The following is a 25,451-nucleotide window of genomic DNA, read 5'->3' on the forward strand; positions in this document are numbered from 1 at the left end:
CGGGGCCTGTGGCTCCTCCCCGGGGCGGCGGCGGCTCCTCCCGGCGGCGGCGGCGGGTTTCAGACTCCGGAAGCGGGCGGTGCTGCCTGCGGAGCCGTTTCCTGCCCGGGACGCGGCGGAGCCGGAGCGCGGGGGAGCGGAGCCGAGCGGAGCCATGACTCACCAGACCGGCATCCACGGTAAGCGCCGCTCCGCCGAGCCGCCGGCCCCCTGCCTGCGGGGTGTCTGTGGCCCGCGCCGCTGTGCGGGGCTCGGCAGGGCTGGGACCCCCGCCCCCTCCCCGGGCTGGGCTGCTCCTCCGCACCCCTCTGGGGAGGCGGCCAGCGGGGACGCGCCCCGAGCATCCCCCGGCCCCGCCGCGGGAGGCTGCCGGACGGTGTCGCGATGATGGGAGCGATAAGATGAAGCTTCCCGAAAGAGCCGGTAGTTTTTCCTGCGAGTAGCCGGGGGGGGCGGTAGGGGCGGGGGGGTAGGGAGGGAGCGCTGAGCCAGGCTCAGAGCGTCTGGGTGCTCGTAGGAGGTGAAGGGGGGGGGCCTGGCTCCGGGGATGCTGCCGGTGAGGGGCTCTCCTGCATCCTTTTGTCTGGGCTGATGCTCCGTCAACCGCCCTGACACGGCTCGCCGAGGCGCCTTCTGCTGCGGCGGCACCCTAATCCGCGCAGATCCGCTTCGCCGCAGCCCCACATCGGCCCCCGCCGCATCTCCCCACCCTGCCGTGACGCTCGGGCCCCCCCGCTGCGCCCCCTCCCAGGGGAACTGCAGGGAGCCTGCATACATTCCGGCCTGGCCGTTGGATTTGGGGGGGGGGGGGAGCTCTGCGCTTTCTCCACTCGCTCCCTACGGGACCCGGCCAGCACCCCGAGATGATGGCTTTTGCGTTGATAGGCGCCTTGGGTGCATGGCTCTGTGTCCTCACGGTGTTTCCCTCCAGCTCCTCGCCTGCCAGCTCAATTAACGATATTAATCAGGAGCAGAGGTGCTGCATAATTTATGGAACCGAATCAATATGCAAGCCGGGATGTGGGAGCAGCCGCCCCTGAAGCCCTGCTCCGCGCCGCTCGGGTGCCAGTCCGGCGCCGCTGCGTGTCCTGGGAGGGGAGCTGGGACGTTGGCCTCCCAGCTCCCTTCCTCACGGCCGGCAGCTTTGCGTGAGGGCATTGAATTTGTGGCTGCTGTTCCTTCATGGCATGAGCATCCTTGTTCCTTGACTGCCTGGTCAAGACCATCCTTCCGCTGCAGGTGCTCCTGGAGGAGCTGTAGTTGAGAAGCGGTTAGCGATGGGGCTTAGATGTCTCTCCTGCGTTGCCGGTGACTGCTGGTAGCTGACAACGTTTGAGTTCAGATTTGTTGCTTCTGGTTTAAGGTGGGACCCTGAAGTTCAAGTTTTAGCTGAACGTTCCCTCTACTGTAAAAAAAAAATAATGATAACTTACAAAAAAAATAATCAGCAGGAGGGATGCCAGCACCCACCTGGCCTCTCGGTGTGCCGGCCCCGCTCTGCAGAGAGCTCCCTTGGGGTTTGGTGCAGGCGAGGCCTGTTGGGCTGCCAGCACCCCAAGAGGCTGCTGCCTGTTGCTTGCCTCCATGCCCATCTGATCCTACGCTGCCCATGCCGTCCTCCCCGGCACCCCCGCGCCAGCCAGTGGGATGCGCTGCCTCGGAGAAGCCGATGAGAGCACCGACCTTCGCCAACCTTGGTTGCCCACCTCTTGGCACGCCCTGCCGGGACCAGCTGTGAGTCACTGCAAGTCACCCGTTGCCTGTAGGACGTAACGTGCCCCGTCAGCAGCGCTCTGCTGGAAAGGGGAAGGGACTCAGACTTCCCCCGAGGAGCTGCAGCCGGGGCAGGGCGGGGAGAGACCCAGCGGCTCTGCCCAGGCAGCGAATCCCATGTAAAAACCTCCCCGTGGTTATGGAAAAGAACTTGAGTCGGGTGGTCTCGCTCTCCCAGCGCCCTGGGCACCTCGGGGTCGCTCATCTCGTGGTGTGGGCTGCTCCATCCCCTGCTGCGCCGTTCCTCTTCCGGGGAGCGGCTGTTTCCTCCCTGAATGCAAATCTGCCCCTCCAACACCTGCCATGCTGAACCGGGGCCCTCCATGCTTTAAGGGAACCCCCCTGGAGGAGTGTGGGGGGATATTTCAGTCCTCCCCACCCCGGCACGATGATCAAATTAATTCCTTTGCTCGGCAGAGAGCGGATTCGATATTGGATGAGGAGCAACAATCCCGCTGCTACTTTCATCCCCGGTGCTGAGACGCTGAGGTTTGGTGTTTGCCGAGGAGGAGGAGGGATTTTCCACATCTTCCTGGTGTCTGGGGCCTCGTTGTTTTTGTGTGCACGCATCGCTGTGTGTTTTTTCATTCCCATTTCTCCCCCATTTGCAGGAAGGCATCTGCTCCCGGGGGAATTACGATTGGACCCGCCAGCCGGCTTTAGGGGAGGTTGTGGGCAAGCCGGCGAGAGATTTTGGTTGCCGCTGTGGTAGATCAGCGCGAGAGCAGGGTGACGTGGTGATGGGGGAGCCCCCGGATCAGCCCCCCGCTGCGATGCCACCGAGTCATCCCGGCTTTGGGGAAGAAGCGGGTGGTCCCCGGGGAGGGGGAGCAATGGCGGCGCTTGCTGGGGGTGCAGAGCTGCAGGTTTGAGGTGTTTAATCAGGGCTGAGCCTTTCACACAGGGGCAAGAGGCTAATTATTGTCTTTTTAGGCAGCTGTGGCAGCTCCCTTGAAGGTGCTGGCAAGAGAACGGGGCTGCCATGGAGACTGCTGGGCTGGGGAGGTGGTTGGAAGCTATCAAGGGTTGCTGTGGGCTTCCTGGGGCTGGAAAACTGCTTTTTAACTACAGCTGGGAGGATTTAATGAGTATTTTTGCAATCCCTGTTCTGCCCTGAGTTGCTTTAGATGGGGACAGCATTCACTGTGCCAGGCCTGTGCCTTAAGAAGGTGATGCTGAACCAGGGCTTTGATGGTGGTGGGAGGTCACCCAGTTGCCTCTGGGTGCTCTTTCGTGACCTCTGGGTAGAGAGAAAAAAGTCTCTTAAAGGAGATTTTTTTTTTTTTTCATCTAGAAAGCAAAGAAATCAAATGCATGTTGGTTCTTCAACCAAAAGAATAGTTTGGTGTTGGCTTTTTCTGGGAGAGGTGGCAAGACGTGGGGCTGGGGAAGGACCTTTGCTCCCGTCCATGGCTGAGCCTCCACTTTGCCCCAGGACTGGATCTTGCATTGGGAAAGCATCTGGAAGGAACAGACGTTTGCTTCAGGAGAAGAGTAACCGGGATGCACGCAGGCAGGAGTGATGTCAGATGGGAACAGAGGAGCAGAAAGGGCCGGGGGGGGACACCTGCTGTGTCTGCAAAGGTCTCCTTCGAAAGCTCTTCAGCGAGAAGAAAGCTGGAGAAGAAAGAAGGAGCTTCTCTCCCTGCCCACCGCTTCCTCGTTCCCTCTCCTCCCGCCGCGCTGGGATGCAGCGCTGGCTCCCGAGGTGCCTGACTGCCTGAATTCGGGGGCGGCTTCATGGCTGGGATGCTGGGGACATGTCACACCGTGCCATCAACAGAGGAGGAGAAGGGATGGCCCCTGGTCCGTGGCCCATGGTGTCCCCAGGGGACAGAGGGCATGAGGCTGCTGCAAGGATGGCTTTAAGGAGCTGGTTCCTGTTTGTGAGCTCTTTCCTGGGGCCAGCACCCAACTCAGAGGTTGACACCCACCTGGAGCAATGGCTCTCATGCTAGTGGGTGGCACATCAGGGTGACCAGACCAGTAGTGTGGGTGGAAGACCAGATAAATGCTCTGAGGTGTCAAACCCCTTGAAGTTAAGCACCTAAAATGGCGGGGTAGAGGAAATCCCTCGGAAAACATGCATCAGGAGGCTGTAAATGCAACAGGATCGATGCCAGGGTCTTTCCCTGGGTCCCTGTCCACCCTGATGCCCAAACCAGTGCTCCCAGTGGTGGCTTTACTGGGCTGAGAAACAGAACAGCAACCAGCAACTTCTGCAGGCGAGGCAGGACCATGTGGGCTGGCACCACCGCTTTGCTCTGGGATGCTGTGTTGCCGGCTGGATCCGACCGATGGTGCCCGCAGGGCAGGCGCTGCCTCCCCCGGAGCAAGGGAAGGGCCGAATGGCTCCGATCCGAGGTGGCAGAGTGGAGACAGGACAGGTCCCAGCCATGCACCTGGAAAATGGGGTGTTGAGAAGCAAAGGGCTGGCGTCAGGCAGGTGCCTGAAACTCTCTGGGCAGGATTTGTAATACGGACCAGGAGTCGTCTGTGTGAAATCCTGCGGGATATGGCCCAGTCCTGTGGAAAATTGGGAGAAAAGCTTTGCTTGTGTCCTCTCTTCCCCTGTTTTTTTATTTTTTTAGTCCTTTCTTTCTGTTTTCTTCTGACATTTGTAGCTTTTCCCCAGAGCAGATTCCCTGCAAGGACATTTTTATTTTTTTTTTTTCCATAGTGAGAAATAAAATCCTCTTATACTGGCTGGCCACATCCCTCAGCGGAAAAGCTCCCTGCAGCAAGCGGGTTGAGTGGGCGCTGCGTGACGGAGTTACACTGGGATAGACTGAAAAGAAGGAATTTTAGTGGCAGCAACAGCTACTTTGCGCCTGTCGCGGTCGTGCCCTTCCCAGGATGCCCCAGCAGGAGCCGGCAGAGCTGCCTGTGCGGGGAGAGCCTGGGTGGTGTGGGTGTAACCATGTCTTCTCCATCAGCATCTCCACTACTGTCTGGCCGAGCATCCCTGGAGCTGGGACAAGTTTTGTCCAGGTCTGTGGCTGGAATTTTGACTGAGTTTCCCTGTGGCGTCCCTGGCACGCTGTGCCCCGGGTGGTGAAAGGGAAGCAGCCACTCGGGAGTCGCATCAACGTGAAGATTATGTCCAGGGAATGAAAGATTGATGGCCGGAGGCTCGGGTTTCCCGTCGGGAGGGCAAGGTGACTTTGATGTATTGAGAGAGGCATCTGTTTCAGGCAGCATGTATTATTGATCTGGGAGCTGGGCGCTGTCACCGGGGTGGCGGGGGGGAGATCGAGAAGGGTCGAAGAGTTAAAAACCTATTTCTCCCCCAAAAAGTGAGCAAGAGGATGGAGGAGAGAAAGGTGCCAGGGCAGCGGTGTGGCTGTCGCCTCCATTCCCGTCCCCGCGGTGCTTCCCCGGGGGTTGCGCGGGCGGCTCCACTGGCACGCCGGCATCCCCCAGGGAGAGACCGGCCCGTTGCTGTGGCTACGGCTGTCATCCCTGCGCCGTGCCTCTGCCTCCCTCCGGCCTCATCGCAGCCCGCCTCTGCTCGGATAAGCTAATTGGGGATGTAAACAGCAAAAAAAAAAAAAAGGCTCGGCTTTTGTGGCGGGATGGTACCCACAAGCTCCATCTCGCAGCGGTTTTGGGGAAGTGTGATGCTTTGAGCCCAGCACGGAAATCTCCCAGGCACTGATCCGAATCACCACGTCCTGGGGCAGGGCAGCTGCCTGCTCTGCCTGCAAACAGCGTGTCCCTTCAGTAGGTGAAGGATCTGGCCGCCCTGTGGTCCCCGAGGCGTGGAGTCTTCAGCCTTTGGTCCATGTCCGCTTGGGGCTTCCAAGAGAGGAGCCACCGCCGTGCCTTCCCACCACCGGCTCCTCTTCCCCTCTGGCAGCTTGCCTGCATGGTCAGGGCCACCTGAAGGCCACTGCTGGCCAAAATGTCACCTCCCTGCCATGCTGCGAGCTGCCCAACCTGGGTGCCCTGGTGCCGATGGCCGGCTCTGCTCAGCCCTCCATCCCTAATGGGTGCCCAGCACTGCTGGGCAGGGAGGTTTTGCGGTGCAGGGGGACCTGGGACGCGCTGTTAGCAGGCTGCTGAATGCATTTTAATTCATGGAGGTGACTCATGAATAGGGGACAGCTCATCTGCAGCCCACGAACAGGCGGAAGAGGGAGGTGTTGCACGACTCGATGGCCGGAGGCGATTTTTGGGCTGTCATGGGAGGGTGGCTGAGGAGGCACGGGTGCTTGCGCCCACCGTGTCTGCCAGGAGGGTTGGCAGCAGGGCTGCCTTGTAGAAAGGCCGGAAGGTTCCTCAAGATGCCACCGAGCTCACCCTGCCTCAACGCAGCAGCATCCCAGGAGGATTTCTGGAGGCCTTTCAGGGCAGGGATGGAGGCATGGTGTCCTTCCCAGTGTTTGGTTACCCTCATCGTGAGATTTCCCAAATGCCGAGGTGGGACCTGATGTTTCTGGCTGGAAAGCCAGTACAAAATGTTCATATTTTTCTCCTCTGGGCTGACCAGCCCTGGTTCCTTCAGTCACTCCTGCACGCTGTGCCTCCTGGCATAGGTGCCATCTGTCCTGTGCGTTGTTCCTTGCACGATGCTGAGCCTGGACATGCTGTTTGTGCTGTGCCTGAAGCCTCATCACCACCAACTAACGTGGTTGTCATCTTGTTCATGCCTTCACGAATGACTTTGCCTGTAACAACATGAAGCGATTAACCTGTAACTTGGCTTGCAACCCACTTCTCTTCTCTGGAGCTGCTGGACCCTGCCCTGCATTGGTGTAGCTGGTCCTTCTCCTAGTTACGGTACTTTGCCTCCTATTGAGTTTCATCCTATTTCTTTTTTTTCTAGACCGTTTCTCCAGTCTCCTGAGAGAACGGTGAATTCTTCTCTAGCGTGCACTTGCATCTCCTCTAGCTTCCCACCTTAGCGCTGCAGAAAACACTATTGCAGTTGCCAGAGATGTTTATGGAAATATGGACTAAACCTGGACCCACCACAGGCCCCCAAGGAGACCTTGCTTGATCCAGCCTTTGATGCCTCCCAGACTGAGTTGTCCATGCAGTTTTGTGCTGGTGCTGTAGAAGTTCATGACGACTGTGTTTCCCAAACTGGCTTCCAACTCTTGGAGACACTTAGAAAGCCAAGCTGATTGAGACCCTTGAAGCCCACAGGTCTGTGGCTCTGCTGGAGGAAGCTGTAGATCTCATACAACTTTGTTCTCGGCAGGTTCCTGCTGGCTGTAGCCCAGCTTGGGTTTGTTTCTGCATTATTCGTTCCAGGATTTTCCAGGAACCCATATCAAGAGGGTGAGTTGGACGTGCGGGTGCCCCTCCAGTCCTCTGCCCCATCACTCCTCCCTTCCCCATCTGGGCTTGAGGATGGTCGGAGCTGGCCCCATGCGTTGGCCGTGTTGATGTGTGCCCAGCATCTTTTTTCCCACCTTGCCTCATTGTCAAATGCAGAAGGAGACAAACCAGAAAAAGAAGCTGATTTTTGTGGTTTCTTCACACACGGGTTTTTCAGCCCTTGAGTTGGGTCCTAGAGACTTCCTGGCATGGAGATGCCTTGGGGCGGAGGTACCACCATCTCTGGGGTAAGGTCTCCTCCTTGCTTCTCTTCCAGAGCTGGCTCTGGACTTTTATATTAATACTTCAGACACGCAAGCTGTCTCATCAAGTCTGCTGTGCCAATTAAGTTGTAATCATGCCATAATGAAGCAGATGCTGAGCTTGTGCTGAAAACCTTTGCTAGCTTATTCCTCTCCCTCCTCGCTGGTTCTTGGCTGTCTTGCAAGAGACAGAAGGGGACATCGAAGACACCGTGGTGATTTTTTCATTTAAATGAAAATCGCTTTTTCTTTATTATTTATTTCAGCAGAATTAAAGCTCAGAAGCCCGTTCTGAGGTTTTTTTGAACGCCCTGCCGCTGTCTCCTCTGGAAAGCATCTCCTTCCTTGGCAGACCCTGTGGTGTTTCCCGTCGTGCTCCCGGCTCCTCCGGCAGCATCTGTGCTTTTCCCCATCCCCTTAAAGCCCTCTGTACCTACACAGGTCCCGGCGCTTGGCCGTCACTTGTCAGTCACTCAACTGTCAGTCATCTCAGCTGTCGATTCGATACTTCTGGGCACTCCTGGCATTCCCGGGTGGGCCGGGGGGTGGCGTTTGCCCAGACTCCTCATTTTCCAGACCCCTGCATGCCCCTGGGCTCTGGGAAGGATGGGGTCAGGCTGGAGGGATCCAGTTAGCGCTGCAGAGCTTTCCTCTTTCTACCCCAAAGCTGATGCTGTAGAAACATCCAAGACCGATGTTATTCTCCCCTATTTTGGCAGTGTAATGGGAACCGGTGAAGCTTAATGCTTATTAGGAGCGTTTTTGTCTCCTGCGTGAGGTTTCCTGGGTGTATAAATGTCTCTTTTTCTCCTCCTCTTCCGCCTCGTGTGTTTGCAATAACCACAGATGCTGCCGGAAGGAAAGAGCTGCTCTCAACAGGGAAAAGGGCTAAAAATATCAGCTCATCCTTGGGTGGGAACAGCGGGAGCGGGCTGAGCTCCCAGCTGGCTCTGGGAGAGGGTGACGATCTGCTCTGGGAACTGGGAGGGTCTTGATGCTGATGGAGGGAGAAGGATGGTTTGCTCATGGTGGAATTACGCCAGCAAACCTTCTGCATGTCCCCTAAAATTCCATAAAGGACTGATGTGCCTTCGCCGGGGTGTCTGTGTGCCAGTTGCCGCGGGATCCTGCTGGGGTGGCACCTCGGGAGCGCTGCGGTGTGCAGGTACCAGCCTGGGAGCTCCTCCCCATCTGTCCCTCTTTGAATCTCTGATCAGGGCAGGCTTTGTGCTGGCGGGGCAGATGCATCTCAGAGGTACCACAGCCTGGAGGGGGGTCAGGGAGGAGTTCCCCAGGGGGCTCCCCAGGACATCCCTGTCCGCCTCTCTGCCTGCATCATCATCCACGTTTGTGCATGGGGACAAATCCATGCCCGCTCCTTCTCCCTCGGGGCTGGGGGAGCTGTGGGCAGTGCCCCAGCCTGGAGAGCCCCTCCAGGGGACGGAGAGACCCTGTGTGGCAGAGTTGGTGGCCCCCCATGTCCCTTGGGTGAGTGATGGGTAACATCCTCCTGCAGCGATGCTGGGGGGCTGCGCCGAAGGGTGGTACCTGCTGCCGGTGGGACTGAAGCGGGATGGATACGGCCCTTGCCGGCAGGGGATGGCTTCTCTGGCCACCGCGCCTTTCCTGCTGGCGTAGGGACGGCTTTCTTTGCAAAGTGCCTCGGCCGTGGATGCTCTCAGGCTCCGGGGACCAAAGCAGGGCTCCTTCCTGCTGCGGGCTGCTCCAGCACGGTGATCGGTATCGGGCGGGCGGTGCGGCAGAGTGCCAGGAGCGAGGGGCTGCTGATGGTGACTCCGAGCACAGATCCTGGTGCGGACTAAGGGGCGTCTCTAATCTTTCTAATGCTCATTTCTTTAGTATTTCTGACAAGCACAGAGCTGCCTGTGGCTTCAAACTCACAAGACCCCCTTGGCTGCGCAGCTGCATCCAGGAAGGGGCTCGGATGTGTAATCAAAGGGGCTTTTGTGGGGAGTCAGACTGGGAGATGTTGGGCACTCCCTGGGCTGGGAGATGCTCCTTGTTGGGGGGTTTGACCCCTCCAAGCTGCATCTCTTGGGCATTGCCTTCACAGGTAGCATGTCCTGGAGGGGACAGGGAGCTCTGTGCTGGTGATGCTTTTGTGGTGGGCAGATTAAGCCTCTAACACCGGCTGCGGGTCAACATCGACTGCCCGCTGTTCCCTCCTGGTGGGATGCCAAAGACTGGTGACTGGTGCCTGGTGTTCAGGGAGGGGGGGTGAGGAGGAAGGCGGCTCCCCAGAACACTTCCCAAAAGCCGCCCGCAACCAAAGCCCCGCCGGCTCTGGAGCAAAACCCCAGGGCTGTTGCCTTTCCCTTCTCCAGAGGCTCAGCTTCAAACCAGTGCCTCCAGTTTGGAGTCACGCTGGTCCCCAGCTGCCTTGGGAGCAGCATCCCTGACGCGTGTCACGAGCCCAGGATGTCACAGCCTGTTGGGACATCTTCCAGCCACCCCCTGTATGCAAACCCTGCTGCTCTGTAAAGCGAATAAACTTGTCACTTGAGCTCTCCCCGCCTGCACCGTCCCAGCCATCGTCTAAATTTGGGTGATTATGTTCACCCAGGCCAAGTATCAAGTTCTCTGGATCACATGCGCTCCCAGTTGCTATTTAACTCTGACGCCTCGGGGAGCCGCAGCACTTCGCTCCCAGCTGTTTGGGTTTTGTATTATTATTTTTATTATCATTTTTTTGGCACCAGAATTTATTTTTTTTTTTTTTCATTTTTAAATTTCTATCCTGTCAAGTTGTTCCTCTCCCCAGCCGGTCGCCAAGCAGCCCAGCGCCTGCTTTGATTGCTAAATCTGATCACCATGTTTCTGGTTCTTTCAGCCACCACGGAATTAAGGGACTTTTTTGCCAAAGCCCGAAACGGTTCAGTTCGGCTCATCAAGGTCATCATTGAGGACGGTAAGTCCTGTTTTTAAGTGCTTTGATTTACGCCGTGTCGGTTCTGTTTTGCCTCTCCTCCTTCCCTCTTTGTTGCTGCTGTGCCAGCTCGTGTGTTTGGAAACCCCAAGGAAAATCCTGCTGGGGCTCCCTGGCACGCGGCAGCCCAGAGCTGAAATATAAGCCCAAAATCTGGGTGTGCTGGTGAGCAGCTATGGGAGCCCTGGAGCGGCTCCAGGGAGGAGCAGCAACTTTGCTGGGGGACCGACGCTGATTTCTGGGATTGGTGCTGGGCTCTGGGTGGCTTTTACTGCAGCTGCATTGAATTTTGTTACGGGGAGCTCCGTGAGAAGCTGCTGCGGGTGCCGTGGGACCGTGGTTGGGGGGGATGCGCAGCATCTTCCTCCCTGGACGTGGCATCCCACACCAGGCAAGGAGACGCTCTGGGCAGGAGGGCGCTCCTCACATGGGGCTCAGCAAGGGGCCCCGATTGCATCCCAGGAGGGATGATACACACCGAAAACCCATCCCGTCCCAGCCCCGGCTCCTGTGCACGGGGCTGCCCCTGCCCAGTTTGCAGGCTGGTCCCAACCTGGCCTGCATTTGCCCCACCAAAAGGTGCCTTTGGGTGGCCTCTACGTCTATCAAACAAGCGAGCGGAGCAGAGCACTGATTGAACGTCCCAGCGGGAAGCCTCCATGGTGTAGGTTTTCCTACCACAGCCTCATACAATTGCATATGAATGACTTGTTTCTCATGGCAGCAGGGAAGTTAATGCCCTGCCAAGCTGTTGTTGCCACCTCTCTCAGGTGGGCCACCAGGACCATGCTGCTAACACCAAGGTGGACATGGTCATAAGGAACTCATTCTGGCTTCGGAGGGGCTGTGAAACTCATTTGGAAGAACAGCGTGACTTGAAACACGTGGGACACATCAGCAGGGCCACTGCGGGGTTTGTCGGTGTTGGCTTTGTCCTCGGTGAGGTTGCCATTTGTTGGGATGTGACATCTGCATTGTTTCTTCAGAGCATCTTTGCCAATGATGTTGCTCTGTCGGCTCCTTTTTTTTTTTTTTAAAAAGTGGGAGTCAGGTTTGCGTTAGGATACGTCATGGATACCCCTAGGCCTGGACTTAGGTTCTAGGGCTTGTGCCACCAGCTCTGGATCGTGGCCAGTGACACCAGCAAGGGAGATTGTTTACCATGAATGTAAACCACGTCCCACCGTCTCCACTCGGGCTGAGTGGAGTATATTTATCTGTTGATGTGTTGGCGGCAGCAGCTGCTTCATGGACCAACCTCACTCAGCAGGGCTTTGTGCTTCCCAGTGTGTCTCTCCCACCTGCCTGCTCCTTTCCCCTCTCCTGGACCAGCCATGAGTAGCTCTGGAGGAGCTTGGATGTCTGCAGAAGTCTCTGAGATGCGGCAGAGCCTGAGCGTCCTGTGGGGAGGCAGGTGGAAGGAGGACAACCAGGAGCATCTCTGCGCTGAAGGGCTTGGTCTGCTGGGGACAAGGTAGTGGTGGTCCCACCAGCCTGGCTTAGGGACCTCCCATCTGCCAGCCTGCATGACTCAGGACAAAGCACTTGGCCTCTCTGGGCCACCACTCTTGTGTAACACAGGGACATCAGCCTGCTGCCACTCACCAGAGAAGGACCTTTGGGCAGTAATGAACAGCCAGGCGGATGTCACAGCTGGACAGATGGACCCGAGCATGCTGACCCTGGAGGGGATGTGTCCTGAGCCAGCTGGGGAGGAGAAGTCACCTGCCCTGCCTGCACAGAGGATGTGGAAGAGGAGCCTCCAGCCCTGCTCGATGACTTGCAGAGGACCTCCTGCCCTACGGGGCATTAGTCTTGGCGCATGTCAGAGCAGGTGTGGGTGGGTGGAAGGAGAGGAAGATGGTGCAAGGAGCATTACGGCAGATGCTCTGTGTCTGGTCTTCCCCAGAACACCAGCTACGGCTGAGCAACACTTTGGGAACTCCCTGAGCTGATGTTGCCTTTGGGGGCTGTCCAGGAGAAGCCAAGTTTGGGTGGAGAAGGTGTGTGTGGGGGAGGAGCAGGTTGTGTACTGAGGCTCAGCAATGCTTTCCTGGCATGAGAACTACTTGTGGTCCAACGCGGTTTTAGGTGATGCTCTACTCCTTGCTGTCAGCAGGTTTCTGGACAAGGTTGGCTTTGTGGTCTTCCCCGCTGGGTGCGTTTCTTTGCACGTGGGTGATGTTGTGCACTGAGCTTTGCAGACTCCCAGCTCTTGTGCTGTCCCCCCGCCGTGCCAGGCAGAGCTGTGGGCAGCGCTGCCTTGTAGGGACATTTCGGAGCAAGGCAGCCTGCCCGCAGCTGAGTGCTGGGGGCACCTCCAGGGCCAGAAACGATCCCGGCTGTGCCGCCTCCAGCAGCAGCGCCCTGCAGAAACGCAGCCTGAAGTGGCCGGCGCTGGCGATGGTGCTTTGCTGAAGGGCGGCTGCTCCGGGTTTCCCTTTCCCGATGCTTCCCGGGGAGGAAAATTTGGCCCCAAATGGGTTGAGCTGAACTGCGAAGAGCCCAATGGGAGGGAATAAGCGGCTCCCCCAGCCCAAGGGAAAGTTGGAGGCTCCCGGCTCATGGTGCTGCGTCCGGGATCCAGCTTGGGCGCAGCCCAGGAATAGCCTGGGGTGACTCGGCAGCGATTGCCTCGCGCGTGAGGTGTCAGGATGTTTGGCAGACGGAGAGACCCGCGAGCTGCCAGTGGGTTTGGCCGGGCGAAATTCCTTGCAGTCTCTTTGGGATCCCAGGTCTTTGCAAAGCACAAATCCAATTGCAGGACTTTATGTTAGGGGTGCATTGAGAATTTTGCACTTTTCTTCCACAAAACAGGTAGTTTTGCTGAAGGGAAAGCATTTTGAGCACCTTTTTCTCTGCTGTCCTTGTTACCGTTCCGGTAGCACGTGGCCCTCAAACACAAATAATGATGGGTTCAGCGTGTGGTGGCAGATGCCGTGTCAGGGTGGCGCTGGGCAGGGAAGGGCTACGCCACTGTCGGTGGGGGAATGCCCTGCTCGGATGGAAAGCGGGGGGTGAGAGTAATTCATCCCAAACCCTTTATTCCTCAACTCTTTCCCTTAAAAGCTTTCCTGCCACGGGGTTCAGAGCTGCTGACCTGAATGGGTTGGGAAGCAGAGGGCTTCCCTCGCTCCCGATGGGCAGCGGGGCCAGGGGCAGAGGTCCAGGCAGGGCACGTGCCAGGCTGAGCATCCCCTCGAGTGCCAGCTGTCCAAGGCCCAAACTCCTTTTGCTTTGGCACCTCCAGATTTTCCTACGTCTTGTTCTGAGTCCCGATATCTCCCCCCAGACCTTTCTGCATCTAAAAATGGAATAAAAACACAGGCTGTTTCCAGCAACATACACCGATCATCTCCAGCACCATCGCTTTTCCACCCAACCGTCTCAAAACTTGTGGTTTTTTTCATGTTCCTAGAATGCCTGTGCTAGTGTTCAAATCCCAGCCGAGCACTGCCCAGCTTGCAGGGCTCCCAGCCCCTCCGTCTCTTGCGTAGCAGCTGAAAAAAATCCCCTCCAGACACTTGAGATGCAACCACGTGTGTGAAATATGTAGGTTGCTTCCAGAAGCTGGGGTTCTCCTGGCAGCATGGGCCCCCCCCCAGGCTGGGGTCTCTGGGGCAGGTCCGGTCCCCATGGACATGGGCTTTGGGTATCAGCTCTGATTTTGACCCCTTTTCAGTTACAGGGAATCTGATAAGAGCAGTGTTGGCTCATCATCCTGGCTTTTGCTATGGGACTTTCATTTTTCTCAGCATCCCAAATCTAGGTGGTTCTTCGTGTCCCTGGTGAGGTCTTCTAGTGTGCAAACCACTAGAGCTTGTCCAGGTGGGATGGAGGAGCTCTTATGTTCCCCTGTGCGCAAGGAGGGATGGTTGGCGACTACATGGCTGGAGAGAGCAGAGCGGAAGGAGGCTATAGATGGTCACCAGAAAGGAGACCGTGGGAGGGGAGGAGATGGTTGGACAGGAGGCAGTGGGATGCCGCTCCACAGTGGCTGCAGCCCTGATGGCATCTGCTGGGGGTCACCCATGGGGGTGTACATTCATGCATGTGGTTCGAGACCTTCATTTGTTTTTCTGCAGGATGGCATTGTCAGGGCTGGAACTGCAGCGAGTCCTTAGATGAGCCATCCCGTGGTCCTGCAAGGTGAGCGAAGCCTTGCCTTCACCTAACACCACCTTTTCCCTCTTCTCCTTCCAGAGCAGCTCGTGCTGGGAGCCCACAAAGAGCTGTCCCGGCGCTGGGACAATGATTACGATGCCTTTGTGCTGCCCTTGCTGGACGAGCAGCAGCCGTGCTACGTGCTGTACCGCCTGGACAGCCAGAACGCCCAGGGCTATGAGTGGCTCTTCATCTCCTGGTCCCCCGACAGCTCCCCGGTGAGCACCGCGCCAGGCTGTGACACCCCAGCGTGGGGACAGGGACGTGCTCTGGGAGGTGGAGGACGGAGGAGATGCTGGCCAAGTTGACTTTGAGCAGAGGCTGAGGAAGAGCATTCACACCCGTGCCCTGGTTAAGAAGCAGAGAAGGCTTTGGGGATGGGGGATTTTTTAAAAACACAGTAAGATACACTGGACGCCGTCTCCGTCCCCTTTGCAGCGCTGCGGGAGGAGGTGGAGGGACTGGGATGTAGCAGCGGGGGGAGCGGTGTGGACCGCGGGGCTGGGATGGAGACGTCCCACCGCAGCTCTGGCCAAAAGCATCGCTGGGGGGAGCTGGGGCTGGCACTGACCCGCCTGGCCCTGCGCCGCTGGAGGGGTGACGCCGAGCAGCTGCAGGTCCACCTCCGAGCCCGGATCCAAAACCAGCCTTAAAAAGGGCCAGGCAGGCTGCTTCCACCAGAGGCGCGTGTGGCCGGGCCGGCATCGACACTTGCTGGGCTGGCTCGTGGGGACGGGGACGGCGTCGGAGAGCGGGCGCTGAAGGTCTGGCTGGGTGGGATGGTAGTCCAGAGGATGTCAGCCCTGCGGCTTGGGAAATGCCGTCTTGTTGAGCACATCTCCGTAACGGGCTTTCAGTGAGTCCGTGATTTACTGCAGTGTTAACGTATACGTGTTCTATACGTGTGTGTATACACACACACGTATATATGTGTATACACACACATGTGTATACACGTATATGTATATACACGTATATGTATATACACGTGTATATGTATATACACGTATATATGTATACACGCATGTATACACACACACATGTATATATACACATATGTATGTGTATAAAAGTATGTTACACATTTTATATAATCTATATGCTATATAGATTTACTGCCTTGTTAATATGTGCGCTTGTCATATATAAAAAAATGTAAATATTTGTTATATATCTAACAAATAGTTGTTCTTATTATACGTTATCATGTATAATATGACGTCATATATAAAATAGACCCTCTGCAGTTTGTTGAGATACAGCTGACAAATACGTATTATTGTATATACACACATACGTATACACACATATCTACACAATTATAATTATTCAATTATAATATGTATAATATTCATAACTTTGTGTGTGTATAGACATATGTGTGTACATGTACATATACCCACACACGCATATACACAATTATAATAAGGTAATATATATAACTTTATACATACGTACATATAGATGTGTATACATATAATAATAGATATTTTTTATCTATGCATCTCAACAAAGTGTGGAAGGTCTTATTGCAAGGGCGGTGTGCCAAAGAGCACGCTTCCCTGCGTTTTGCAGAAGAACGATGCAAAAGAAGTGCCGAAAGGCAAAAGTCCCTTTTAGGCAGCTCCGGCGGTGTTTGCGCCTCCTCGTACCCGGGCGCGGGTAGAAGTGACGAGCTGCAGCTCGGGGGTGGCAAAGCAAAGCACAGAATCAGCTGGACGATCGCAGGCTGCACCGTGCCGAGGGGTTTCCCTGGCTGCTCCCGGCCCGGAAGCGCTGCGGGTGGAAATCAGCCTGGATAGACAGGAGGTGGCTGCTCCCAGGGAGGGCTGAAGTTTGCGGAGCCGGTGGTGGGACAGTGAGTGGGAGCGTCTTGTGCGGAGGTGCTGCTCTCCGATCCCCTCTGACCATGCTCGCCTCCTCGCGCAGGTCCGGCTGAAGATGCTGTACGCCGCCACCAGAGCCACCGTGAAGAAGGAGTTTGGCGGGGGCCACATAAAGGACGAGATGTTTGGAACGGTGAAGGTACGGTGGTGGTTCCTGGGCGGCCTTTTGGGCTCAACCCTGAGCTTCGGCACCCTACCCTGGGCTTGGCACGGAAGCCAGGCAGGGTGCAGGCTTGTCCCCCGCTCTGCTTTAGTCTCCCCCGTGGCCGCTGCCGGTTTCTCCTGCCTGCACAGCTGCGGTCGGTCTGTGGTGGGGACCGTGGAAGAGGTGGGAGGAAGGCTCAGAAGACATCCAGAGGTTTACTCTGAGCAGGAAGAGCAGCGCCAGGCGGTGGCAGTGTCACTCCAGCAGCGAGAGCTGCTGCCGCGCCGGGGTCGTCTGGCTGCGCTTCCCCATCGGCGCTTGGTGGGAGGTTTCTCCTTCTCTCCCATGGGCTTTTCACAGAGGGAGCTCCACAGCCAGGGCCTCCTGGGCATCAGCCCTGCTCTGGGGCTTCTGGCGCCGATGGGACCAGGGAGCATCCCCGCTGCTGCCCTCCTGCTCCCGGGCCACGGTCTCTGTCTTTAGTGCTCACGAGCTCCGTTAATCACCCAGAGGAGCCACACTGCCACAGCCGTGGGTGTCTGGGGAGGGGCAGGGTGGTCTCAACGGGCACTGGTGGTCACGGGCACTGTTTAAAATCGACCGTGGGATTTGCATGGAGGCATCCAAGAGCACTGCTCGGGTTGCTCCTCCTGGTGAGGACCGAGCCTGGGACCCACTGGGTTGCTCAGATGCAGCCTCCAGGCTGGGGGTGCATCCAGCCCCGCAGCGATAACCACCCCCTGATGCTTCTCCCTCTCCCTCTGTCTGCAGGAGGACGTGTCCCTGAGCGGTTACCAAAAGCACGTGTCCTCCTGCTCTGCCCCGGCCCCACTGACCGCAGCCGAGCAGGAGCTCCAGCAGATCCGCATCAATGAGGTGGGTGTCCGCCGGCCTGGGAAAAGGAGCCCGAGACCCTCGGGGTACGCAGGGATGCGGGATGCAGGGATGTGTTTGCTGCTGGAGGTGTGGGAGCGAGCAACGAGCATCCAGCTAAAAGGGATGGCTCATTTTTACTGCGCTCACTTGCACCTCTGCAGTTTAACCCATTCCTGCCCTTGCCGAGCTGGACTGAGCATCCTCACAGTGAAATTGGTGACATAAAGAGGAATTTACAGGCTATACTTTTCCTCTTGCTCTAGGACATGAGCTCAGGGCTGTGTTTTGCTCGCTGTAATCGGCAGCCAGAAGGTGGTTTGAGGCTGAAAGCAGGCGGCAGTCTCTAACCTCTGGGTACTGGGGCAAAAGCCAGAGCTGAGTTTGAAGTCCTGGGGGAGGCAGGAAGCCTCAGGCTTGTCTTTGGGCTGCAGCAGCCCCCTTTTCCATACTCTTCCTCTGTGGCTATAAATATGAGGGATGCTGTCCCAAGAAATACAGATCTTTAGCCTAAATTTGGGGGCTTATGTGCTGGAAAAAGATGTGGAAGTGGCATGGGGTAGGGTTGGCTGCCACGCCATCGTCTCCCAGCCAGCATTTCATGGCACTTGTGCCAACCTCTGTGGTGCTGCGAAATGTCATGGCAGGGGAGGGAATGGCCTCACCGGGTGGGAAAACCACCCCACCTGGAAGCAGGATTTTGTTGGGGTGAGGGGATTTCACTTGGATGCCATGGCAAGCCTTCCTCTCTAGAGGAGCATCCCTCTCTCTTCCGCCTGTGCTGGGGCTCTGGGGCTCATGGGTGGATGAGGACAAGCCTGGGAGACATGACACCAGTCAGCCTGATGGCATTAGTTAATGGCAAAAGACGAGGCAGGAGGTCTGGGGCCAGAGCAGGTTGGGGGTGGTGGAGTTGAGTGACTTTTGGGAGACGCCACCAACGGGTCTCAGTGTGGTTATTCCAGCTCCCAGCCCGGAGGGGCTGGGCAGGATTTATGCTGGAGGATCCAAAGTGATGCCCATGTTTGGAGAAGAAGGTGGATGCTGACGGTGGCTCTGCAGCTTGTTTGGCATCTTTGGGTGGCTGTGCCATTGCCTTGGCTGGCCAGTGCTGCATGATTAAGCAGTTTTGGGTTTTTTGGGGGGGCCTGTGTCTTGCAGCGTCAGGTGCCCAGGTAAGTGGTGCTCATGGTGCCTATTTTCTGGTTGTTCTACCGTGCTCTGCTTCCCACCCTCGCCTTTGTGAGACGCAGCTCCCGGGTGAAGCTGCTGTTTGGTTTGGTGATGGGTTATTTTAAAGATATGCTGTCACCTGTGTCAGCCCGGGCCACACCGGCATTGAGAAAGAGAGCAAAGTGGATATATTTTTGCCTGTGGATGTAAAGGTGGGAAGATGGGTGTGCTGAAGGGTCTCTGTGTTGGTGCAGGGGCCGACCCAGCCAAACCTGCTGCTGGCAAGGCTGGGGCTGAGGGGAACATCCCATGCGCGGCTCCCGGGATGTGCCCTGGGGAGTGTTTCAGTGAGGCAGCTTTTAATGTTTTTTGAAAAGAGAAGGAGTAGAAAATACAGAGGTACATGGGGGAGTTGACGGTGCTAGGACAACTTTCCACCTCTTGAGACTTTTGGACTTCAGCGTGCTTTAGCTCTCTCCAGTCCCGCTATGATCCTCCCAGCCTCCTTGCCTTTATGGGGGCGAAAGGTGAGGATCTGGAGGTGCTGGCAGGGGTAACATCCTCACGCTGCACCTCTCCATAGGACCAGGCGAGCTTGTGTGCGCCCTCTCAACCCCTGCGCACTTGCCCTTGGGCCCTTGCTGGTGCCACAGCACCCCGGGGGACAGTGGGACAGCAGAGCTTGGAGGTCGGCTGGACCTCTTGCCCACCCAGCACTGGGTGACCCTTGAGCAATTGTTTCCCAAGAGCTGCGCATTCACACCCTGTTCATCCTCCAGGATGCTTGGCATGGATAGAGGCTTGGGTACTTTTTTCCCCCCATACCTGTAGGATATGCTATTGGGTGGGGGCTAGCCCAAAAATCTATTGCTGTGGCTGCTGGAACTCCTCCAGACCCTGGGCTGGGGACACCCTGGCTGTGGAGCCGACAGGAGATGGGGCAGGGACGGGCTCCACGCGGGGATGTTGGTGGAGATGTTGCGTGCGGGGCTGCCAGGGCCCGGAGCCGGGGCTCTCCCTCTCGTTCCTCCCCAGCACTGATGTCTCCCTTGTCGTTTTTTGCCGCTCTCTCTGCCCGTGCCGCCAGGACCTGCCTTCCCTGGCCTCCAGCAGAGAGATGGTATGCCTCCATCCTCCCGGCATGTCCGTGTGTCCCCCTCCCCTTCTCGTTTCACACCAGACCCCCCCTGCCCTCCGTCCCCGCACGGGGGGCTGTTGATGGTGTGTCTCCTCTCCCCATGCTCGCAGGATTCCTGTTCCCAGGACTCGAACACCGAGATGGTAGGCTGTTCTGCCCGCTTGATGCCCGGTTTTCCCTTCTCCCGGTGGTGTTTTTCTGCATGCTGTGCTCCGGGCACCCCGGCTCCATCACCTCCCTGGGGTGTGGGTACTGTGTGGGGCTGCTGTAACGAGGGGCAGCCGTGTAACGAGATGCACTTTGGTGCTGCTGGGCTGTTCTTGAGATGTGAGCTAAAACTCCCGCATTTCTCTTGGCATGCCGTGATTTTTGATTTTTTTTCTTCCTTTTTTCTATCGGGGGGAGGGAAAAGAAGAAAGAAAGAAAGAAAAAAAAAAAAAAAAAGGCTGGACTGTCTTTATCCAAAATCCCCCAAACTGATCCCAAAGGGACCCACGCTTGCTGGAGAGCACCTGGGTTTGCGTGTCCAGACTGTTTACCTGGTGGGGGGGGGCTCTTGAGGTTGGATGGGCTCTTGAGGTTGGATGGGCTCTTCCGCCGTCGGGGTGACGCCGTCTCCCTGTATTCTGTGGCAGATGGTGGGGGGCTGTTGCTGCTGCCCATCGCTGGTAGAGTACCCTGGCCCTGAGGAGGTATGCCCCGCGCCTGCCGCGTCCCGCACCCCCTTCCCCGCCACCGGCTCATGGCACCCTCCAGTCCCGGTCAGGGACCCCCACGCTGCGGCTGGATGGCACCAAGGGTGGTGCGATGTCTCCGCAATCTCTTTCTCTTCCCTCTTTGTTGTGGGGCTCAGTCTCCTGGAGTAGGGGGTTTTGCTTGGGGTACAGGCGGCAGCCTCTGCCGGGGAAAAGATCAGCCGGGATCTTTCTGAGCTGTGGATCTCCAATTTCACAGCTCCAGCGCTGGAGCGGCTGCCTGTCTGCTGCAATTAAACCCACCGAGGAGGGGCTTGCCATCCCCACCGGTGGGGACCCTGCAGCTGAACGCTGTGATTTTAGGGCTCCCCCTGTCACCCGCAGGTTGTGGTTGGAGATGGTCGGAGGTGGACGTGCGCCAGCGTTGGTCACAGCATCCCTGCCAGGGGCTCTCTGGGAAACATCGGTTTTGAGATGGTCTTTGCTGGGAGTGAAACAGGGGGGCTCGGGGGTGCGTGGCTGGGGCTGGGTGATCTCCCAGAGCAGCGGTACGGTGACAAGCATCACCGCCCCGAGCCTGGATGACTTTTGGTAGTTTAATGCTGCAGTTCCCGTGAGATGGGTGTCAGGTGGCTCCTTGGTTGAGAAGCCTTTTGCTGTGGCACTGGCCAGTTTTCCTTTGCCTCCCTTTCCCACCCTTTGCCGGTCTCGGCCCTGACACTTCAGGTGATCTCCATCCCCAGGTGAAGACGGAGATCAGCGTGGAGAGCAAGCACCAGACCCTGCAGGGCCTGGCCTTCCCCTTGCAGCTGGATGCTCAGCAAGCCATCCAGGCGCTCAAGCAGAAGAAAATCAACTACATCCAGCTGGTAGGTCCCTCAGGTGGCTCCGCACCCCGCTGCCCCTGCCTCTTGCTGCCGCCTCTCACTCCTGTCCACTCCCACATCCCCCTCTTGTCCATCAGAAGCTGGATCTGGAGCGGGAAACCATCGACCTGGTGCACACAAGCCCCACGGAGATCGCTGACCTGCCCAAGAGGATCCCCCAGGACTCTGCTCGCTACCATTTCTTCCTGTACAAACACTCACACGAGGGAGACTACCTGGAGTCCGTCGGTGAGTGCCCTGGCACCGGGGGGATGCGAGTAGAGCCCACACTGGTCCCCACGCTCTAGACCACGGCTCGTGTGGGGAGCAAACGGGGATGGGGATGGTATGGCAGGGGACCTTGAGTTGGTTCCCACTTGCCGTCCATCCGTGGTGGGGGCTGCTGGCACGTTCTTTGGTGCCAAGAGAAGGTCCTATGTGTGGTGCAGGGTTTTCCAGGTGCTGCCATGGGCAAATCTGTACAGCCATTGTGTTCCAGGCATACTAGAGCTGGGGGAGGTTTGGGGAGGGGTGGTGGGATGGGGATGGCTTCGCCTTCTGATGATGAGTAGACTCTCGGGGCTGGAAAAGCCATGATTGGGCTGGGATGCAGCTGCCGGGTGCTCCATGGCCATGCGCCCGGGCAGCACCACAAGCCCTGCTCTCTTCTCGCAGTCTTCATCTACTCCATGCCCGGGTACAAATGCAGCATCAAGGAGCGCATGCTCTACTCCAGCTGCAAGAGCCGGTTGCTGGACACCGTGGAGCAGGAGTTTTGCCTGGAGATAGCCAAGAAGGTAAGTGCAAGCCTGCCCAGAGGTGATGGAGCAGAGATCCATGCCAGGCATCGGCAAAGGAACATGCCACTGCCTTGGTCCAGCTGTACTGGTGGGCTCAGGGGGGAAGGGAATTGGGTGCCCCAAAGGTGGGTGTGGAGACCCCGCTAACCCCCCCTCGCCGCTCCTGGGTGCAGATCGAGATCGACGATGGAGCTGAGCTGACGGCGGAGTTCCTCTACGAGGAGGTGCACCCCAAGCAGCACGCCTTCAAGCAGGCCTTCGCCAAGCCCAAGGGGCCCGTGGGGAAACGGGGACAGAAGCGGCTGATTAAGGGGCCGGACGAGAACGGCGAGGACAGTTAGATCCCGCAGGACCGGGCGGTGAACGGACAGCATCCCCGCGGCGCTTCCCGGCTTCCTCTCCGCTGACCTGGGGATCTTCCCCTCCATGTCAGCCTATATTTTTTTTTTCCCCTTCTTTTTCCTATTTCATTCCTTTTTTTAAACGTCAGGATGGCTTGTTGCACCTGGGGGCAGAGCGATGGGGAGGGTTCAGGGTTGTTGGTGTTTCTTTTCCCTGCGTCCTTGTGCGAGCCCCGGGGCTGCCGGAGGAGGACGGGAGCAGCAGGGTCGTGTCCCGCAGCCTTGCTCCTGTCCACCCCGGGTCACAGCCGCTGCTCTGGGTGTCCCCTGGGTGACTGAAGGACGCACTCGCCTGCAAGCTGCTCTATGCAAAGCGAAGGGGATGGTGTTGGGGATTCCTGTTTGAAAAGAGAAAATGCTTCTTTCCCTGCTCCCCCAGCCCCCAGATTTTGCTCCCCCCGTCCCTCTCTCGGTGTGCGTGGCCCCTCTGCCCCAGGCCTGGAGCGATCCTGCACCCCATCAGGGTGCGGGCAGGACCCCTCCCCGCGGCATGGGCTTTGCTGGCAGGAGTTTGTCCCTGGGGGGAGCCAGCAGGAGGGAAGCAGAAGTCCTGAGCTCATTCTGGCCTTGGGAAAAGGTCACTCTGCCTTTTGGTGATATTTGCATCTACTTTTTGACACCCCCCAATAAGGCTTTCCCCCTGGGAGGGAGCTGTTACAGCCCTGACGGAGCCCCATCCCTGTTTAGGATGGGAGCTGTGAGGGGCCTGAGCCCTGGTCCGCCCTGTGCCCCAGTCCCTACTGTCACCCCCCTGGTTTGCTGCTGGCTCTCTGGTCTGGGGCAGCCCCATGTCTTAAAAATCACGTGGGCCACCCCAAATCCTCGTGTGGGGAAGTGTGGCAGCCCTTATGTGCCCCCTCACGGTCGTCCCCAGCCACCAAGGGCCATCACCAGCTCTCGGGGATGACCTTGGCGCTGAGAATGGGGCTTCAGCGGGGGCTTTGGTGGTGAGAGCACCTTGCTGCTGGGTACCAGCGAGGGCTCAAGAGCCACCTGCCTCCCTGGGAAGATTGAAATGGGGTCCATGAAACCTGCCCTCCCCTTTTCTGCCGCCCTGGCAAATGTGGCGTCATTGCCTTGGCCTGGGGGGAGCAGGAGTGGGGCGGTGGGGGAGGTCGAAGCTGGGGGGAGCAGAGCACACTGTACTGAACGCTGTATTTTCTAAAGAATAAAGTATTTTTAAAACAGTCTAGTGCTCTTTGGAGGTCCCCAGGGTTTCCCCAGGCTTGGGCATTTAGCAGGTCCTGGATCCGCAAAGCAAATTGCTTGGATTTCGCTAGCCAGCAGCCATCGCAGGTCGCCCGCTGTGGCCGCATCCAGACCTCGTCACCCCCAAGGACTTTATGCTTTAATCCAGAGCTCTGGAACAACCCTTCAATGCCCATTAGGGGTTTAATGCCAGCAATGCCCGGAGCCAGAGCCGGCTGCGGGAGGTGCCATCCCTGATCAGCCCGGCTTTCCTTCTTTTAAGGGCTGGGTGATGATTTTGTGAGGCTGTGACGCTGCTGCCTGGGGCTGTTGTTTTCTTGGCTGGGGGGGAATCCCTGCATGGTGATGGGGAGAGAACATGGGATGATGCTGAGCCAAGAGAAGGGTTGGGAAGGCGATGGGGTCTGTCCCCATGCCAGGCCCCCATCCCTCCTGCTCCTCGCCCAGGCTCCTGGAGCGGGAGACAGACCCTGCACGTCTCTGCTGCCCTGCCAGAACTCTTCAGCTCCGAAGAATGACCCACAGCCAAAATCTCCTAACCCCAGCTGGGCTGCGAGGTCTGAATTTCCCAACAGCAGGTCCTGATGGAGAAGCAGGGAAGCATTCCCAGCTTGCGACGCAGCCACCGAAAGCTGCTGCCTCCCTGCCTCTTCCCCAGAGGACCTCAGCTGAAATTTGGATGTAACCTTTTATTTTTAAAATTTATTTATTATGTTGTCCTGAGCAGCTTTCCCAGAGGGAAGGCTCCCTGTGTGCCACGCCAGGACAGCCGCAGAAGGAGCTCTTTGCAATGAGCCTGGTGGGGTTTGCACCAGGTCAGAGTTGTGCCGTGTCTCCTCTTTACTCGCCGTGCCCAGGATGGGATGGACGATTTGGGAAGCTGGCTATAAAACACCACTATTCCCAGAAAAATGGAGGAAAAAGAAAAAAAAAAGTCTGATACAAAAAAAGAACCAACCCCAAATGAGTTTCCCTTTGGTGCAGAGGAGGAGGAGGAGGAGGGAGAATGCTGCTATGTGTGGAGCAGCCTTGGTGCAGGAGGGGTCCCTCTGTGTATAATTACTAATGATCCTTCAAACACACCATGGTTCACTGAAAACACTGGTAAAACCTGTACAGAGCTCACTCCAGGTGGGTGGGCGTTAAAAACTGGGATGGGGAGAGAAAAACCTGGTCGAAGGGATTTGCACCATAAATAGGACTAAAGCCTCCCCTGGGCTGGTGGGCATCCCTCCGGTGAGCGAAGTGGCTCGGCTGCAGCGGGGAGACCCCAACTGCTCCCCGGGATGCTCGGGAGGGGGCTGCCCCAGCGGGGACGCCAAAGGCCGGGGGGACGGCCAAGTCCCTCCTCGGCCGGGGCAGAGGTGGTGGCTGCACAGCTGGGGAAGGAGAAGACACATCTCTGCAGGCAGGTCGCCCCGTTGGTCCTTTGTCCCAATGTCACCAAGGCTCAAGCCTGCCAGAAGCCAGGTGCTTTGGTGACAGCGTGGGCTGACACCACCAGAGTCATTTGACAAGCTCATTCACCCTCCTCCTTTGGGTCCTTTGCCCCTTCTGTGCTTGGTAATTTTTAAACTTGCCCCAAAATTGAGAGGGAGTGAGGGGTGTCCCACACTTCCCACCTGCTGCTCCCCCTCACTGCCTCCGACCCCCAGCCATCCGCAGCTGAAAGTCCCCCCACCCCGTGCCAAAGGACAACTATGTGTGGCCATGGGGGAGATGACCAGGAGCAGCACAAGGGCTGCAGATCCCCAGCTGGGATCCCATCCTATCCCATCCCATCCCGTCCTGTC

General features: G+C 57.5%; 2 protein-coding genes across 4 annotated transcripts; both read left to right on the forward strand.

Annotated features, from left to right (window-relative positions):
- Positions 1 to 27: 27 nt before the first annotated feature.
- Positions 28 to 24,559, forward strand: TWF2 (twinfilin actin binding protein 2). Of its 3 annotated transcripts, XM_074603190.1 has the most exons (10): positions 4,617 to 4,764; positions 6,980 to 7,059; positions 10,213 to 10,290; positions 14,512 to 14,690; positions 16,402 to 16,497; positions 17,275 to 17,379; positions 21,126 to 21,251; positions 21,347 to 21,497; positions 21,924 to 22,045; positions 22,222 to 24,559. In XM_074603190.1, the coding sequence occupies exons 1-10, from the start codon at positions 4,694 to 4,696 to the stop codon at positions 22,387 to 22,389; spliced, it is 1,176 nt and encodes a 391-aa protein (XP_074459291.1). In that variant the 5' UTR covers positions 4,617 to 4,693; the 3' UTR covers positions 22,390 to 24,559. The 3 variants fall into 3 exon arrangements, with proteins under 3 accessions (XP_074459290.1, XP_074459291.1, XP_074459289.1); XM_074603189.1 differs by lacking the exons at positions 4,617 to 4,764; positions 6,980 to 7,059 and adding an exon at positions 28 to 179; XM_074603188.1 differs by lacking the exons at positions 4,617 to 4,764; positions 6,980 to 7,059 and adding an exon at positions 8,230 to 8,526.
- LOC141749490 (uncharacterized) lies at positions 17,857 to 20,389 on the forward strand. Its single transcript, XM_074603057.1, is given in 5 exon segments — positions 17,857 to 17,935; positions 18,538 to 18,551; positions 19,051 to 19,076; positions 19,282 to 19,726; positions 19,729 to 20,389. Coding segments are annotated over 5 exon segments (1,083 nt in total). The 3' UTR covers positions 20,248 to 20,389.
- Positions 24,560 to 25,451: the final 892 nt, after the last annotated feature.

The sequence above is a fragment of the Larus michahellis genome, chromosome 10 (genome assembly GCF_964199755.1).
Source record: "Larus michahellis chromosome 10, bLarMic1.1, whole genome shotgun sequence".
NCBI lineage: Eukaryota > Metazoa > Chordata > Aves > Charadriiformes > Laridae > Larus > Larus michahellis.